Consider the following 15,785-nt stretch of genomic DNA (forward strand, 5'->3'; position numbering starts at 1 on the left):
TATGTTTTCTCTCGGATGTATAAGGTAGAATAAAAGGGGAGGAAAGGGGTGGGTGGGTGTTTGTGTGTGTGTGTGTGTGTGTGTGTGTGTGTGTGTGTATGTGTTGGGGGGAGAACTCATGAAAATAGAAGAAAGACCAGCAGAGGAAGGGGACCAGAAGGAAGGAAGGAAGGAAAGTAGAGGTACTGGGGAATGAAGTTGACCAAATTATACTGTGTTCATTGGTTATACTGTGTGTATATAAAAATATCTAACAATGAATCTTGCTGTTGTATGTAGTTGTTAGGTACCAATAAAAAGGGGAAAAAATTGTAGCTGAGTTATAAGAAAAATAATCAATTGTAATCTCATTACATTAGTTAATAATTTAGTATGCATTCCTTTAGACTTTTTAAGGTAAATATACTTGCATTTCTTTTCTCATAAGAGTTCATAATACTTCTTTTTATTTTTTATTTCTGGTTCATAGGAAAAGACAGAGTCTCTAATACAGCAGTATGAAGCTATTAGCCTACTCAATTCAGAGCGTTATGCCCGCCTAGAGCGGGCACAGGTCTTGGTGAACCAGTTTTGGGAAACTTACGAAGAACTCAGCCCTTGGATTGAGGAAACTCGGGCACTAATAACACAGTTACCTCCTCCAGCTATTGATCATGAGCAGCTTAGGCAACAGCAAGAAGAAATGAGGGTAAGGAGCATGCCAAGTTTTATTTTATTGCAGAATGAAAATGGGTTCTATAACTTATTCAAAAACAACAAAAAAATATTTTTGAGGATGATAGAGTGTTGTTAGACTACCTGAGGTTGGATGGCTCTTTCCACTTGGTTAAGCATCAACTAGAGTGAGCTCATAAAGGAATGTCAAAGCATTTGCTGCATATATATAGTTAAGATGAAAGGGAAGTTTATAGACATTTCAACTAACAGTATTACCATTAAAGTGCTTTGGGAGGCGGGGACGGCTAGGATATAACTCAGTTGGTAGAGTGCTTGCCTCACATGCACAAGGCCTTAGTTTCAATCCCCAGCACCACAAAAAAATAAAAAAGGTGAAAATGCTTTTTTAAAAATGTTTACTTCTGGCTTGTGTTTATTACTATTTCTATATTCCTATAAGTGGAAAATGTAAACTAGAAGCAGCCAGCAGTAAAGTCAAGGAGTGATTGAACTATCAGAATTGTTGCTGTTCATAGTTCATCCTGTTTGGTATCTCTGTCTGGGTGGGAGACAGATATGTAAATTATAGTACATAGAAGTATTTATGAGTAAAGAAGAGGGTGAGATAAATTGGTATAATGCAAGTGACAGGGAAGATTGAGACATGATGTATCCAGAAAGACTTCCAAGGAAATGAAACATCTAAACTGGCTTTTGAAAATTTGAGAATTAGGTAGTTTCAGAGCCCAAGATTTAGGTGTTGTTCTATTTCCCCATAAATGGAGAGATGCTAGGACTTGCTGATTTTTTAACATTTCAGTTTTGTTTTTTGTGATGCTGGGGCTCAAACCCAGAGCTTCATACATGCTAAACATGTGCTGTACCACTGAGCCATACCCTCAGCCCCATTCATTATGTTTTTTGGCTTGTGTTATTAGAGCTTTATGGTTATACGTAGTAGTTACGTTCATCCCTATAAACTCATACATGCATGAAAATCAATTCCATTCATTACTTTTTTTTTTCTTTAAATATGGTGCTGAAAAAAAACCCAGTGCCTCCCATGTGCTAGGCAAGCACTCTATAACTTAGCTACAACCCCAGTCCCATTCATTATGGTTTTAATCTACATTTCTTTCTGTAGCAACTAAGGGAATCCATTGCTGAACACAAACCTCATATTGATAAGCTATTAAAGATTGGCCCACAGCTAAAGGAGTTAAACCCGGAGGAAGGGAAAATGGTGGAAGAAAAATACCAGAAAGCAGAAAACATGTATGCCCAAATAAAAGAGGAAGTGCGCCAACGGGCATTGGCTCTGGATGAGGCTGTTTCCCAGTCTGCTCAGGTATGTGTGTGTCTTACACTCCTAAAACCTTCAACTCTCTGCTAGTCTAAGCAGAAGATTTCAGTGTCAGGTATGCCTCTTTGCACAGGAATGCCAGACCAGCATGTTGATAATACATTATCCATAAGAGTAGAAGACTTTGCCTACTGCCTTTTCTTCCAAGAAACTTTGGCATACTGATACTATTGGAGTGTAAAATACATTTTGACTGATGTATACAACTGTCTATTGATAGTTTCCCTGAAACTTTTTATGTAATAAAGATCCTTTAGCAGGGATGATTTTAGATATCTTTGAGAGCCAAAAGCAATGACTGCCTCAACAAAAGTCAGGTTCCTGCTGGACCTGTTACTTTTGATATTTAGAATGACAATATATTAGCTTTCTCATTCAGGAAGTCAGTTGCATCCTAGTTCAGAGAAAGATGTTGTAGTAGGGAGAAGTAGCCAAAGAGAGGCATTGGAGAGGAATTTAAAGCATGTAACTGCATACTTTTCAACTAATATATTACTGTTAGTGATACTTTTTGTCATGTCTGGGTATTTTTTTCCTATGTTTAGTCAATATTCTTGGTTAATATTTGTACTTACTTAAGTTTTTCCCCCCCACCTCCCGTCCCATCTCTCACTCACATTGTGGAATGTGTTACTTTGTGTTGTTGCTGCCTGCTCCTGTCTTCCCCACATCGTCACATTTCATTGTTGTGTTGACCGCGCCCACCATTACAGATTACAGAGGTAAGGTACCCATCCCCTTGGGGTTAGTGTATTTTTATAAAGCTGAAAATCAAATTAACTATAAAGAAATTTCCCTGAAGTTTAGTGGAAAAAAATTGATTATTGCAGTTTATTATGCCTGTTTTGTTTGGGGTGGAATCTAGATGTGAGGGAGTGATGGGAAGTGATTTTGTTAAGGAAATCTGCTTTTCCTGTTAGAAACTTAAAATTGGTAAGTTTTATTTTGAATGAATCCAGCGTTAGTTTTAGATGGTTTTTTTAAGAGGCAAGCTTCTCTGTTTTCTTCACTTTCTGCCTCAGATCATAAAATGAGAATTTTATACTTATAGTCATGTTATTCAGAGTACCAGAAATGTGGAAAGGTAATTGTTCTTTTAGAATGAGGTTAGATTTGCCTTTTCTCATGCCAACATTTCCCTCTCTCACTGTTATGTACGGTGAGTTGTCAAATTGTATGCTTTTAAATTCCAAGTCATGTACCATATTTAGTTCCTCATCCATTTATACAGCTGGTGGAGGGCATCTAACTTGTTGGTCTGGTGTGTTGCATGCAACTGTCATCTGAGATGTTGACATACTGACTCTCACCAGTTTCATAGTCTTGTTCCTTTCTCATTGTATTAGTTGGAATAGAAGTTTTACGACAACACTAATGATTTGAGTTGGATTTCTGGCATATTACTTAATATCTTTTGACTCAAATAAATATTGCCCTTCCCCCCCGACCCCAATAGCCCAGTTCTAGTGTACTAGGCCCAAAATGATCTATTGGCCAAACCCAAAACTTTAACAGCCATTGGGCTAAACTGAACACAGATTTATATCTACTCCTTATTCCCAACATTTCCCCAAAAAGTATGATAAGTTACTAGTGATGGCTAATATTCCAACTTTATTTAGTTCCATGATAAAATTGAGCCCATGTTGGAGACTCTGGAGAATCTTTCCTCTCGTCTGCGAATGCCACCCCTGATTCCTGCTGAAGTAGACAAGATCAGAGAGTGCATCAGTGACAATAAGAGTGCCACCGTGGAGCTAGAAAAACTTCAGCCATCCTTTGAGGCCCTAATGCGCCGTGGAGAAGAGCTCATTGGGCGATCTCAAGGAGCAGACAAGGATTTGGCTGCAAAAGGTGCTTGTTGGATCTACTTATTTTTAAAGAAAGTCAACAGAATAAATTTCAAGCTGAAGTTATCTCTAGCATCCTACCAGATGTATTGCATTGAATGTAAAGACAGTCCCCAAGTAATGAGTATTCTAAAAAGTCGTTTGGAAGTCATTTAGAATTCAGAACATGTATTCCCCATTGAAATAAGGTTACAATTGGTAGTTAGATTCCCAGGCCAGGAAACAAATCCTCCTTTAACCCCTAATGTGAGTAAACTACAGTAGCAATAGTGGGTAGAACATAACTACGTTTTATAACATTTTCCACGGGAAATAAACAAGTTGAACACAGAACACTGGAAGTAGAGTTTCCATCACAGCCCTTTGTAAATTAGGGGATTTTATCTTAGTAGTACCTTTATATTAGATATTTCCATATTACTTCTGTGGCCCCTTTATGGGGGAGACCAACATGGGCAGAAAATATGAAAGTAGAAATAATAATAAAGCTAAAATACATCATTTATACATCTTAAGAGAATTTTTAAAGATAGTTTCACTGAAAATGTCAGAATTTCTGATGAGATTGATTTTAAATACTCCAAGAACTCCTGTTTTCACATCTCTTCTTTACCCACTCAGAAATCCAGGACAAACTGGACCAAATGGTATTCTTCTGGGAAGACATAAAAGCTCGGGCTGAAGAGCGAGAAATTAAATTCCTTGATGTCCTTGAATTAGCGGAGAAGTTCTGGTATGACATGGCAGCTCTCCTGACCACCATCAAAGACACTCAGGACATTGTCCATGACTTGGAAAGCCCAGGCATTGACCCATCCATCATCAAGCAACAGGTTGAAGCTGCCGAGGTAAGAAGAAAACAAAGCCCCTTTTGTGTGTGTGTCCTCCAGCAAAGCACTCTATCCAAGTAGGTTATGCCAACTGTTAGCCAGGTTAAGTGCCTTGAAATTGTGTGTGTGTGTGTGTGTGTGTGTGTGTGTGTGTGTGTGTGTGTGTTTAAGGCTTTTTTTTTCCACCAGGGGAAAAAAAAACTACTCAATTTCTTTAATGTAAAAAATTAAATAGTAGGAAAGAAAATTTCCTAGTTTGGGACCCATCATCCATAGGTAACAATTATCTTTTTCTAGTCTTTTTGCAGAGTCTAGTTTTTACTAAAAATGCTTTCGACCTTATTTTATCCAGTTTCCATAAGCCAAGCCTACCCTGATATTTTTCCATATCAAAATTAATTCTTTCCTCGCCCTTGTCAGTGTCAGTCCATGAACCACACTTTAGGATCCGGCACAGCACTGACTTTCTTCAAAATTATATAGCCTAGCACTCCTGTTATGCTGGTCTGTTAGTGCTGACTTTGTGATTTATGCTACATTATTTCATCTTATTCATTTACTTCTCTCTAATAGACTTCTAGCTATAGATTGTAATCTCCTTGGAGGCATGAAGGGATGAACCATTTGTAAAATTATTGAAGTTTATTACAACTTTCCCATACTGTCCGAAATTTCTACTGCCATTTTTACCATCATTGCATGCTCATTGTGTCATTGTGTTATGTAGATTTGTTTGTGTGTGTGTGTGTGTGTGTGTGTGTGTTTATTTTTGGTACTGGGAATTGAACCCAGGGATGCTTTAACATTGAGCCACATCACCAGCCCCTTTTTGTATTTAGAGAAAGATTCTCGCTGAGTTGCTTAGGGCCTTGCTAAGTCATTGAGGCTGGCTTTGAACTCACAATCTTCCTGTCTCAGCCTCCCATGCTCTGGGATTACAGGTGTGCACCACCATGCCTGGCCATAATGTATATTTGATATATATTTTGGAGTCTAAACTGTACTATCCGGATAAACAAAATATTAAGAGGACTGAAAACCTTTGAGATTGACAGTTCTGTTCATTGTGTGCTCTTGATGGAGCATGTACAAAGTTTGAGAAGTTCTGTTCTGCTTTCACCTTTGGCTCATGTTCTATTATATCTTTACATGTAGACTATTAAGGAGGAGACAGATGGTCTGCATGAGGAGCTGGAGTTCATTCGAATCCTTGGAGCAGATTTAATTTTTGCCTGTGGAGAAACTGAGAAGCCTGAAGTGAAGAAGAGCATTGATGAGGTGTGGAAAACAAATGAGGAGTTCAGATGAAACAATAGTGTATTCAGATGGAGAGTGATATTACTTAAAGAATCTGATTGGATATTTTTCTTCTAGATGAACAATGCTTGGGAAAACTTAAACAAAACATGGAAAGAGAGGCTAGAAAAACTTGAGGATGCCATGCAAGCTGCTGTGCAATATCAGGACACTCTTCAGGTAAGAGGCCGGGAATTGACCACTTAGGAAACAAAAGTTCCTTGGTCATTTTCTGAATTCAGCACAAGAGTGAATCACCTTCATGGGGTTCTCACTGAAAACAGTGCTGGTTTCATGTTTCTAGCCAGAGACTCCCACTTCTACTGGAAAAAGCACTGGCATAGGCTGTTGCTACTCCTTTAGCCATTTTTATCGTCATGGCATGCTTGTCCTGTTTATAGTCTTTCACCTGCACAGTGAAGTTGGCCTTATTGTGAAAGTTATTGCTTGCTGGAAGTCCATACCCAGGGTATCATGAAGCACAGTATTAGCAAGAATAATGCTAGTTCTCTCCCAACCCTGTATATTTTTTTTCACTTTTGTTTTCTATATTTGTATTTTTATTTTAGGCTATGTATGACTGGCTGGACAACACTGTGATCAAACTCTGCACCATGCCCCCTGTTGGCACTGACCTCAACACTGTTAAAGATCAGTTAAATGAGATGAAGGTTTGTATCTGGAGAGGATTGGAGGAAGAGGTGCTTCTTTTCAGCTTTTAAAGGCTTGGTTTGATATTAACACCTCGTACATCTCTGATAGGAGTTCAAAGTGGAAGTTTACCAGCAGCAAATTGAGATGGAGAAGCTCAATCACCAGGGTGAATTGATGTTAAAGAAAGCTACTGATGAAACAGACAGAGACATTATACGCGAACCACTGACAGAACTCAAACACCTCTGGGAGAACCTGGGTGAGAAAATTGCCCACAGACAGGTAAGGCGAGTGGTAGAATACATGAATGAAATGTTCTGTGCTCTTTTTTAATTCCCTAACAAATGTTCCTTTTCTGTCTTGTTCCGAGCAGCATAAGCTAGAAGGTGCTCTCTTGGCCCTTGGCCAGTTCCAACATGCCTTAGAGGAACTAATGAGTTGGCTGACTCACACTGAAGAGTTGCTAGATGCTCAGAGACCAATAAGTGGAGATCCAAAAGTCATTGAAGTTGAACTTGCAAAGCACCATGTAAGTATTTTCATTTTTCATCTCTAATTCTGTTAGCTTGAGGTCATATATTGCTCACAGAAGCTTTTTGATGATTTAATGATAGTTTTAGAGCTACATTATGCTATTCTATGTTTTTTTTAGGTTCTGAAAAATGATGTTTTGGCTCATCAAGCTACAGTAGAAACAGTCAACAAAGCTGGCAATGAGCTCCTTGAATCAAGTGCTGGAGATGATGCCAGCAGCTTAAGGAGCCGCTTGGAAACTATGAACCAATGCTGGGAATCAGTGCTACAGAAAACAGAGGAGAGGGAGCAGCAGCTCCAGTCAACACTACAGCAGGTATGTGCATTATCCAAGGTAGATAGGAATTGCTGTGTAGAGGACACCATCCTGGAGAAGATACCACTTGGTGTCTTGTTGAAACTTGTCCGAGAAAAGTAGCTTTGATTAGGTGGTTCTTTTTTGTGTTTGTGTGTAGCTCCATCTATTTACTATTCAGAATTAGTAGATCTTCATGTCCCCCCGCTTGTTCACAGATTCTGTTTTTTCTCTAGATCTAGTCAGGTCTCTCCCTGGGCAGCAGTGCCTTGGTCAAGTAATCCATTCATCAGATTATATCAGACATCTATACTATGTTACAGTGAGGTTTGAAGGATTCTGCTAGATTCTAACAATAAACAAATAGATTATACCAGTAGTATAACAGAACAACTCTGGCTGTGTACAGTTCCTAATTCCTTCCTCATAATAACATTCCTCATAGGATTATTGAGAAAGTTTACTTGTAAAGCTGAGAATTGACTACTGACATCACTGATTATTCTTTTTTTCAAAAGGCCCAGGGTTTCCACAGTGAAATTGAAGATTTCCTCTTGGAATTGACTAGAATGGAGAGCCAACTTTCTGCATCTAAACCCACTGGAGGACTTCCTGAAACTGCTAGAGAACAGCTTGATACACATATGGTAATAGCAACTTTTTTAAACTGAGAATAAGTATCCCACATTTAATAGCTACTTTCTGAGGTGTATATATCTGGGAATCTACAAAGTAGTGAATTTTTACCAACAATGTAGAATAACCTTGAGCATTAACTGCTTATTTACAGATTTTTTTTTTAAGAGAGAGAATTTTAATATTTATTTTTTAGTTTTCGGCAGACACAATATCTTTGTTTGTTTGTGGTGCTGAAGATCAAACCCGGACCACACGCATGCCAGGCAAGCGCGCTACCACTTGTGCCACATCTCCAGCCCTCATTTACAGATTTTAATACCCTACTGTGGGCAGCAGTACTATCAGGGAAGAATAAGCTAGAAATATGTCATTGAGCTTGTAGATTTTGAGTTGGACTGCTTGGTTGGTACAAGAATATTGACTAGAAAGTGGGAGCATCAAGAAGACAAATATGAGGGCTGGGGGTATAGCCCGGTGGTAGAGCACTTGCTTGGCATGTGTGAGACCCTGGGTTTGAACTCCAGCACTGGATGGGGGGGGGGGGTTACAAATACATAGCATAGATCTGTTTGTATTAAAGAAAACTGCTCAGTGGTGTTAGGAAAATCAGAAATTCTGATAATATTTCAAGAAATTGGGCTTAAAACAAAAGACAACATTATTTCTATGCAAATTCTTTATTGAAAAGGGAATAGGTTATTGAGGAATAGTTTTGTTCTCTTTGATCCTAAAAAGAAACAAAACTTTTTTCTTCTATTTATGTAGTGACAGAGTTATTTTAGTATAAATGAAGAATAGTGAGTTCTATTCCCTACCAATTCAGCAGTTGAATGAAATCTACAAGAAGCTTTTTAGTCTAGATGAGAGCTTCTTTGACTTTTCCAGGTTATGTTTGTGAATCTGTATGTGGGTGTCTTTGAGGGAACAGGTATTGATATCTTTACTGCCTTTTCTCGTAGGAACTCTACTCCCAGCTGAAAGCCAAGGAAGAGACTTACAATCAGCTACTTGACAAAGGCAGGCTCATGCTTCTGAGTCGAGATGACTCTGGGTCTGGCTCAAAGACGGAACAGAGTGTAGCTCTTTTGGAACAGAAGTGGCATGTAGTCAGCAGTAAGATGGAAGAAAGAAAGGTATTCCCACAAAACCCTATGTTTGAGCAGTTTGCTTGGTGACTACATGTAATTACCATCTTGTTTCTAAAGATTTTTCAAAGACCAATATAACAGAGGTTACAGAACTGATACCCTTAGAATTGGCTTTAAATAATCAAGCTATTTTGTCTATTTGTTTTCTATCTGTATCAATAATTCTAGTTTCTACTGAAACTTGCTTTTACAATTAATCATTCCTTTCCTCCATCTACCAGTTTAAGACATTAATGACTATGGCTGTTTAGTAATAATCCCTCCCATATTAATCTCTGATCTGCATCCCTGCTTAGAAACAAGGTTTTGTTGGGTTTGGGATTAGAACAAGTGTGTAAGAAGTGTGACTGACAATTCTCCATGCAAGAAAATTTACTAAAAATTAGTGACCTCTTCCCACTATTCCTCAGAAATTCACTTATTTTCTGTATAATAGAAAGGTCATCAGGGGTCAAGACATATGCCAAAAAGATTGTTTTTTATGAGTACAGAGCTTCATTCTGTTCTATGCTTGTCAAATCCAGTGTGAAATACGCATACAAACCTAATGGTCATGTTCACTCAATAAATAGTTACTGAACAAGTGTGTACTGGGCTCTGTGCTAGGTTTATAGTGGAAACAGTAAATAAATGGACCCTATCGTTACGAAATTAATGGGCAGAAGGACATAAAACTGATATGAGCATTTTTGAGAGAAGCATTAATTTCATAGAATTCTTATAGTATAGGGTGGGTAATATTGTGATATGAGGTGTGGCCAAAAGACTTGAATGCATGGCTGTGTTCCAGTCTTTGCACAGACTCTCATCTGTAGTTCCTGCAGATGACAGAACTGAGAATAAATAAACTAAGGCAAATTTTGGCTCCTACTCAGGAAGTTTTCTTATAGTTGAGCAAACTGCCTCAGAACTTATATAGTTCCCATCATCACAATTGATAAGCAAAGCCAGGTGTCAAGGATTCTAATCTCTGATTTTATAAGAACATTACATTTCAGAATTAATAAAGTCACTTATTAAATGTTTACTATATTAAGAAATTCATAGATTTAACAATGGTTAAGAATTCCTGTTGTCTAGGAATTTACAATAGTATATTAATTTCTAAACTTTTCTATGATACATTTGAGGTATACTTTATTTTCCACTTGTTTGCTCTGTGTATATGTGTGTGTGTTGCTAGGAATGGAACCCAGGGTCTCTCACGTTAGCCAAGTATTCTACCATTGAGCTATACTCTCAACCCTGTACATTTTTTATAACATTAATTTTTAAGTTTTTGGTTTTTTGAGTTTACAAAAGTAACTTGGAAGCATAAAGATGAAAAGCAGCTAGACATTTTTAGTGCACATCTTGGGGTTTCTTTGTGAAACTGCGTGTGTGTGTGTGTGTGTGTGTGTGTGTGTGTGTGTGTGTGTGTTGCTAGGGATTGAAGCCAGAGCTTTATGCATGCTAAGCAAGCACACTATCCCTGAGCCACATTCTCAGCCGTAAAATACTCATTTTTAAAAAATTCTGGACATATTCTTTTTATTTAATATATTCATTTTTTAGTAGCCTATTTTCCTTTGCCTACCTGGTAGGTGGTCCATAGTCAGAAGCAATCACTAAGATGTTGTAGGTAGAGGTCCCTCAGGATGAGCTTGTGAACTCTGGAATTAAGGTGTACTTACAGACAGTAGCACTTGCCCTTAAGGAGCCACTGCTTTTACCATTCTAATTTAGGTTAATTTAGGTTGGGGTTAGTGGTGTGGCTCTGATGGAGGTCATGCCTAGCATGCGAGAGGCCTTGGGTTCAAACCCAACAACTAGTATTATTAAACTTTTGCCGAGAATGTCTGTCATTTTTTTGTTAACTTTTCTGCTTGTGGCATAAGATATAAGACGTGGGCATTTCATGTGTTGTATCTTCTAGAAATGCACATTTAAACAGAGAACACTATAGCACACATCATGTTGATAGTAATGTACTTTTCAGTTAGTTATTCTTTATATCACAAAGGTATATTAAAAGAAACCAAGATTTTTGCCCAAAGCAGGTTACAGGTCCTATAGCTGTCATCCCAAAGGGGTCTCTTCACTTACTTTATTAAACAGTTTTACTACTTTTTTTTTTTTTTGTACCAGGGATTGAGCTCAGGGGCACTCAACCACTGAGCCACATCCCCAGCCCTATTTTGTATTTTATTTAGAGACAGGGTCTCACTGAGTTGCTCAGTGACTCAGTCTGGCTTTGAACTCGCCATCCTCCTGTCTCAGCCTCCCAAGCTGCTGGGATTACAGGCGTGCACCACTGCACCCAGCTACTTCTCTTCTTAAATGCCCCAGGAATAGGAGAGTGTCTAGGAAAGGAACTTTGCTTGCTAATTTTTCTCATTCCTTTTCCATGTGTACACTGCTTGTTCGTTGTTTTAATTTCAGACACTAACATTAAAATGTACCCTTCTTTACAGACTTCCTGTGTTTTTAGGTTAATTAAATGAGACTTCCTATTTAGAGGCATACAATTCATACCTTTGTTGTTCAAACTATAATTCTTGATTTGGCATTTTGTGTGTGTGTGTTTTATTTAAAATTCAGTCAAAGCTGGAAGAGGCCCTCAACCTGGCAACAGAATTCCAGAATTCCCTACAAGAGTTTATCAACTGGCTCACTCTAGCAGAACAGAGTTTAAACATTGCTTCTCCCCCCAGCCTGATTCTAAACACCGTCCTTTCCCAGATTGAAGAGCATAAGGTAACTATGATTCATGATATTGCCATCCTTTGGAAGGAACTAGTTGAAAGGAATACTCCTTTATCTTATTTCAAGTTTAAAAAGCAACATTGTTCCCTCAGGTTTTTGCTAATGAAGTTAATGCTCATCGAGACCAGATCATTGAGCTGGATCAAACCGGAAATCAGTTAAAGTTCCTTAGCCAAAAACAAGATGTTGTTCTCATTAAGAATTTGTTGGTTAGTGTCCAGTCTCGGTGGGAGAAGGTTGTCCAGCGATCTATTGAAAGAGGGCGATCACTAGATGATGCTAGGAAGCGAGCAAAACAAGTAAGTTATCAAAGAAAGACATTAACTTATTGAACAACCTTATGCTGCATATGTTGTATCTCTGGAATTGTTCTTAAAAATAAATTGTACAGTTTTCATTTTCATTCCTATTGGAATTTATTTATTATAATTTTAGTTCCATGAAGCTTGGAAAAAACTGATTGACTGGCTAGAAGATGCAGAAAGTCACCTGGACTCTGAACTGGAGATATCAAATGACCCAGACAAAATTAAACTCCAACTTTCTAAGCATAAGGTAAAGAAGTTAATTGTTGCTAGGTCCTGAGCTAGCTTGCTAAAAATAGAAATCAGAGCTAATTAAAAACCAAAGATAGCCAGGCATGTTGGCACATGCCTGTGATCCCAGTGACCCAAAAGGCTGAGGCAGAAGGATCCCAAGTTCAAGGCAACTTAGCAAGGCCCCGTCTTGTGGGGGTTGGGGGCAATTGGTTAATGTTAAAAAGTCAAGATGATGAAGCCAGGGTTCCTTCCCCTCCCCTACCCAACCCTTTAACCCCAGTGCTGGGGATCTAATCCAGTACCTTACTGATGATAGATAAGTGCTCTACTACTGAGCTACAGCCCCAGCCCAGGTTCCATTTTATATCTAGACACTATTTAACCATGACATTTACTCTTTTAAATAATAGTGAAGTGGTTATGAAAGCAACCAGCCAACATGTAGGCTTTTGGAAATTGCCATGCACTGCTGTATGTGCCATAACAAAAAATGATAAATTTCTTAATGATAAGCTATTGTTAATTTTAGTTTACTTTAGTTTTTTTTTCATACTATTTTTGGCTTCTAATCTGAAAATTTAAAAAAAAAAAAATTGTTCCAAATAAAGATATCATCCGTTGTTTTTGTTTGTTTGGGTTCTGGGGATTGAATTGAGGGCCTTGTGCCGTGATCTGATTTTTGCCACACTTTTGCTTTCTGGAAACAGGAGTTTCAGAAAACTCTTGGTGGCAAACAGCCTGTATATGATACAACAATTAGGACTGGCAGAGCACTGAAAGAGAAGACATTGCTTGCAGATGATACTCAAAAACTTGACAACTTGTTGGGAGAAGTCAGAGACAAATGGGATACTGTTTGTGGCAAGTCTGTGGAGCGGTGAGCATTAAATATCCCCTTCAAGGGTCTGTACATTGTGTCAGAAGTAACTTAAGAATCTGTTAGTAGATTAAAATAGTGACAAGCCTAATGCATCAGTATTGAATTCAAAGAGTTATGAAGGAATTTGAATACAATGTATTAAAATACTCATGTTTTAAACTTGAATTTTGTTGTATTAATAAGGGAGAGGCCCATGAAAATTAAGCCAAATATTTGTAAATCACCAATTTATAATATCAATACCTGTCTTATTCAGCATTCTCAGTGTCAAACACTGTGCAAAGCTTCTACATATATTCAACCATAATACCTGATCTTTCCTAATCAGTTATTACTGAATGTGTGCCCAACAGTGCCTACTAATCATTAATCCTCATCAAAATCAGCAAGGTGTATACTATTATTATTATCATTTCACAGATGAGGAAACGATCACAGTGAGGTTTATTTTATATATATATAAATATTTTTTTAAATATTTATTTTTTTAGGTGTAGATGGACACAACACAATGCCTTTATTTTTATATGGTGCTGAGGATCGAACCCGGGTCCCGCCCATGCTAGGCGAGCGCTCTACTACTGAGCCACAATCCCAGCCCCCACAGTGAGGTTTCTTCACTCCACCAAGGTCACTCAGCTAAGGTGCTGACCTGGGATTTGAACCTACAATTTGGTTCTCAAAGTTGTACTTTTATCCTCTCCTACCCATTATGCTGTGTTAAATATTATAAGATGTCTGAACTATTTGTACTTTTTTGATGAAATGATGGGTGCAAAGAAGTAAAGCAACAGCCCAGGGTCACACAACTAGTATAGGGCTAGGAGTTGAACTCCTGACTCTAGACCATTACCCAAATGCTCATTCTCTGCTTGGAGTACTAGAAAGTAATTAACAACAGACCTTGGATTATTAAGGTGTATCCTTGTATCATTGGACTGCAAGATTTACAAAGTGTATCCATACCTATCCCTTGCACTCTAAAGAGTAGTTTGATTAAAAGTGTGTGGGCACTTCTCTTAGTCACTTTTTATTCTAACTATTCTCACATGGAATTCACTATATAGAGTTCAAGCAATTTTCCTTTTCAGGAAGTCAGAATTATAAGTCATCCATTAAAAGGATCATAAAAACAGTGGAATTTGTGTGCTTCTTTCAGGCAACATAAGTTGGAGGAAGCCCTGCTGTTTTCAGGCCAGTTTATGGATGCTTTGCAGGCCTTGGTTGACTGGTTATACAAGGTAGAGCCACAGCTGGCTGAGGACCAGCCTGTGCATGGGGACCTCGACCTTGTTATGAATCTTATGGATGCCCATAAGGTGAGGGACAAGATTTGGGCCTCAAAGAAGGCAAAATCATAGGGTCTGTGGGTACCTTTTTGCCCTGTGTTAGCCATTTAAGGGAGAAAAAGCCTAACAGCCTGTATCTTTGCTAAGAGGCATCTCCTCTTTTTCTGTGTTTAAACAAACTTTGGCTGGATTCTGCATCATTCATAAAGAATTTACCAAAATTGGTTTGATTCAGAGTTGGCAATATATAAACTTCACTTTGAAATTCTCCCTCTTTCTGTTTGTCTCTCAGTTGAGTCACAAAATGAATTTAAATTCAGAAAGAAACCCTTAAAATATTCTTTTCACTGATAACCTAATATGGCAATGGGAGAGATTTTTTTAAAACCATTTTTGAATGGTTTAAAACCATTCAAAACCTAACAAGTCTAATATTATGCACACCACTATTTATTATAACCTGTCATTTTGAACTGCATACTGTCCTCCTTTTTAACTACAAAGCATTGAACTCTACCTTGAATTTATATAAAATTTATTCTATGCACTGTAGTTGTATTCCTTTTTATCTCCCATAATTCTGGAAAGTTAATATAATTATTTCCATTATATAGAAGATAAAACTGGGACTCAAGTTAACTACCTTATCCAAAGTCACACAGCTTATAAATTCCTGAATTGACTTTTATAGAACCATGTCTTCTGGTGTTCTTTTCTACACATTTTTCCTCTTCTGTGCATAAAAAAAGATTAGAACCCACCAGATGAATAACTACTTTCTCAGTGTTTTGCTCCTCAGACTCAAAACGTTTCTCAAACTAATTGTCCTATCATCTTTTCTAGGTTTTCCAGAAGGAACTGGGAAAACGAACAGGAACTGTTCAGGTCTTGAAGCGGTCAGGCAGAGAACTGATTGAGAATAGTCGAGACGACACCACTTGGGTAAAAGGACAGCTCCAAGAACTTAGCACTCGCTGGGACACTGTCTGTAAACTGTCTGTTTCCAAGCAAAGCCGACTTGAGCAGGCTTTAAAACAGGTAAGAGACATTTGTTGGGCCAACCACA

The 15,785-nt window shown here is 38.1% G+C and overlaps 1 protein-coding gene across 26 annotated transcripts in view; it reads left to right on the forward strand.

Moving 5' to 3' along the window:
- LOC101963192 (microtubule actin crosslinking factor 1) overlaps window positions 1-15,785 on the forward strand; it is a 347,556-nt gene that overhangs the window by 302,268 nt on the left and 29,503 nt on the right. For all 26 annotated transcript variants that reach the window (XM_078025963.1, XM_078025971.1, XM_078025962.1 and 23 more), the window contains 18 exons: window positions 470-688; window positions 1,802-2,005; window positions 3,643-3,874; window positions 4,492-4,718; window positions 5,856-5,978; window positions 6,075-6,176; window positions 6,566-6,667; window positions 6,759-6,932; window positions 7,024-7,179; window positions 7,303-7,500; window positions 7,998-8,126; window positions 9,078-9,251; window positions 11,847-12,002; window positions 12,104-12,310; window positions 12,447-12,566; window positions 13,258-13,427; window positions 14,590-14,749; window positions 15,563-15,757. In XM_078025963.1, coding sequence (XP_077882089.1) covers window positions 470-688; window positions 1,802-2,005; window positions 3,643-3,874; window positions 4,492-4,718; window positions 5,856-5,978; window positions 6,075-6,176; window positions 6,566-6,667; window positions 6,759-6,932; window positions 7,024-7,179; window positions 7,303-7,500; window positions 7,998-8,126; window positions 9,078-9,251; window positions 11,847-12,002; window positions 12,104-12,310; window positions 12,447-12,566; window positions 13,258-13,427; window positions 14,590-14,749; window positions 15,563-15,757 — 3,048 coding nt within the window. The remainder of the gene's footprint in view (window positions 1-469; window positions 689-1,801; window positions 2,006-3,642; window positions 3,875-4,491; window positions 4,719-5,855; window positions 5,979-6,074; window positions 6,177-6,565; window positions 6,668-6,758; window positions 6,933-7,023; window positions 7,180-7,302; window positions 7,501-7,997; window positions 8,127-9,077; window positions 9,252-11,846; window positions 12,003-12,103; window positions 12,311-12,446; window positions 12,567-13,257; window positions 13,428-14,589; window positions 14,750-15,562; window positions 15,758-15,785) is intronic.

The sequence above is a fragment of the Ictidomys tridecemlineatus genome, chromosome 11 (assembly GCF_052094955.1).
Source record: "Ictidomys tridecemlineatus isolate mIctTri1 chromosome 11, mIctTri1.hap1, whole genome shotgun sequence".
NCBI classification, from domain to species: Eukaryota; Metazoa; Chordata; class Mammalia; order Rodentia; family Sciuridae; genus Ictidomys; species Ictidomys tridecemlineatus.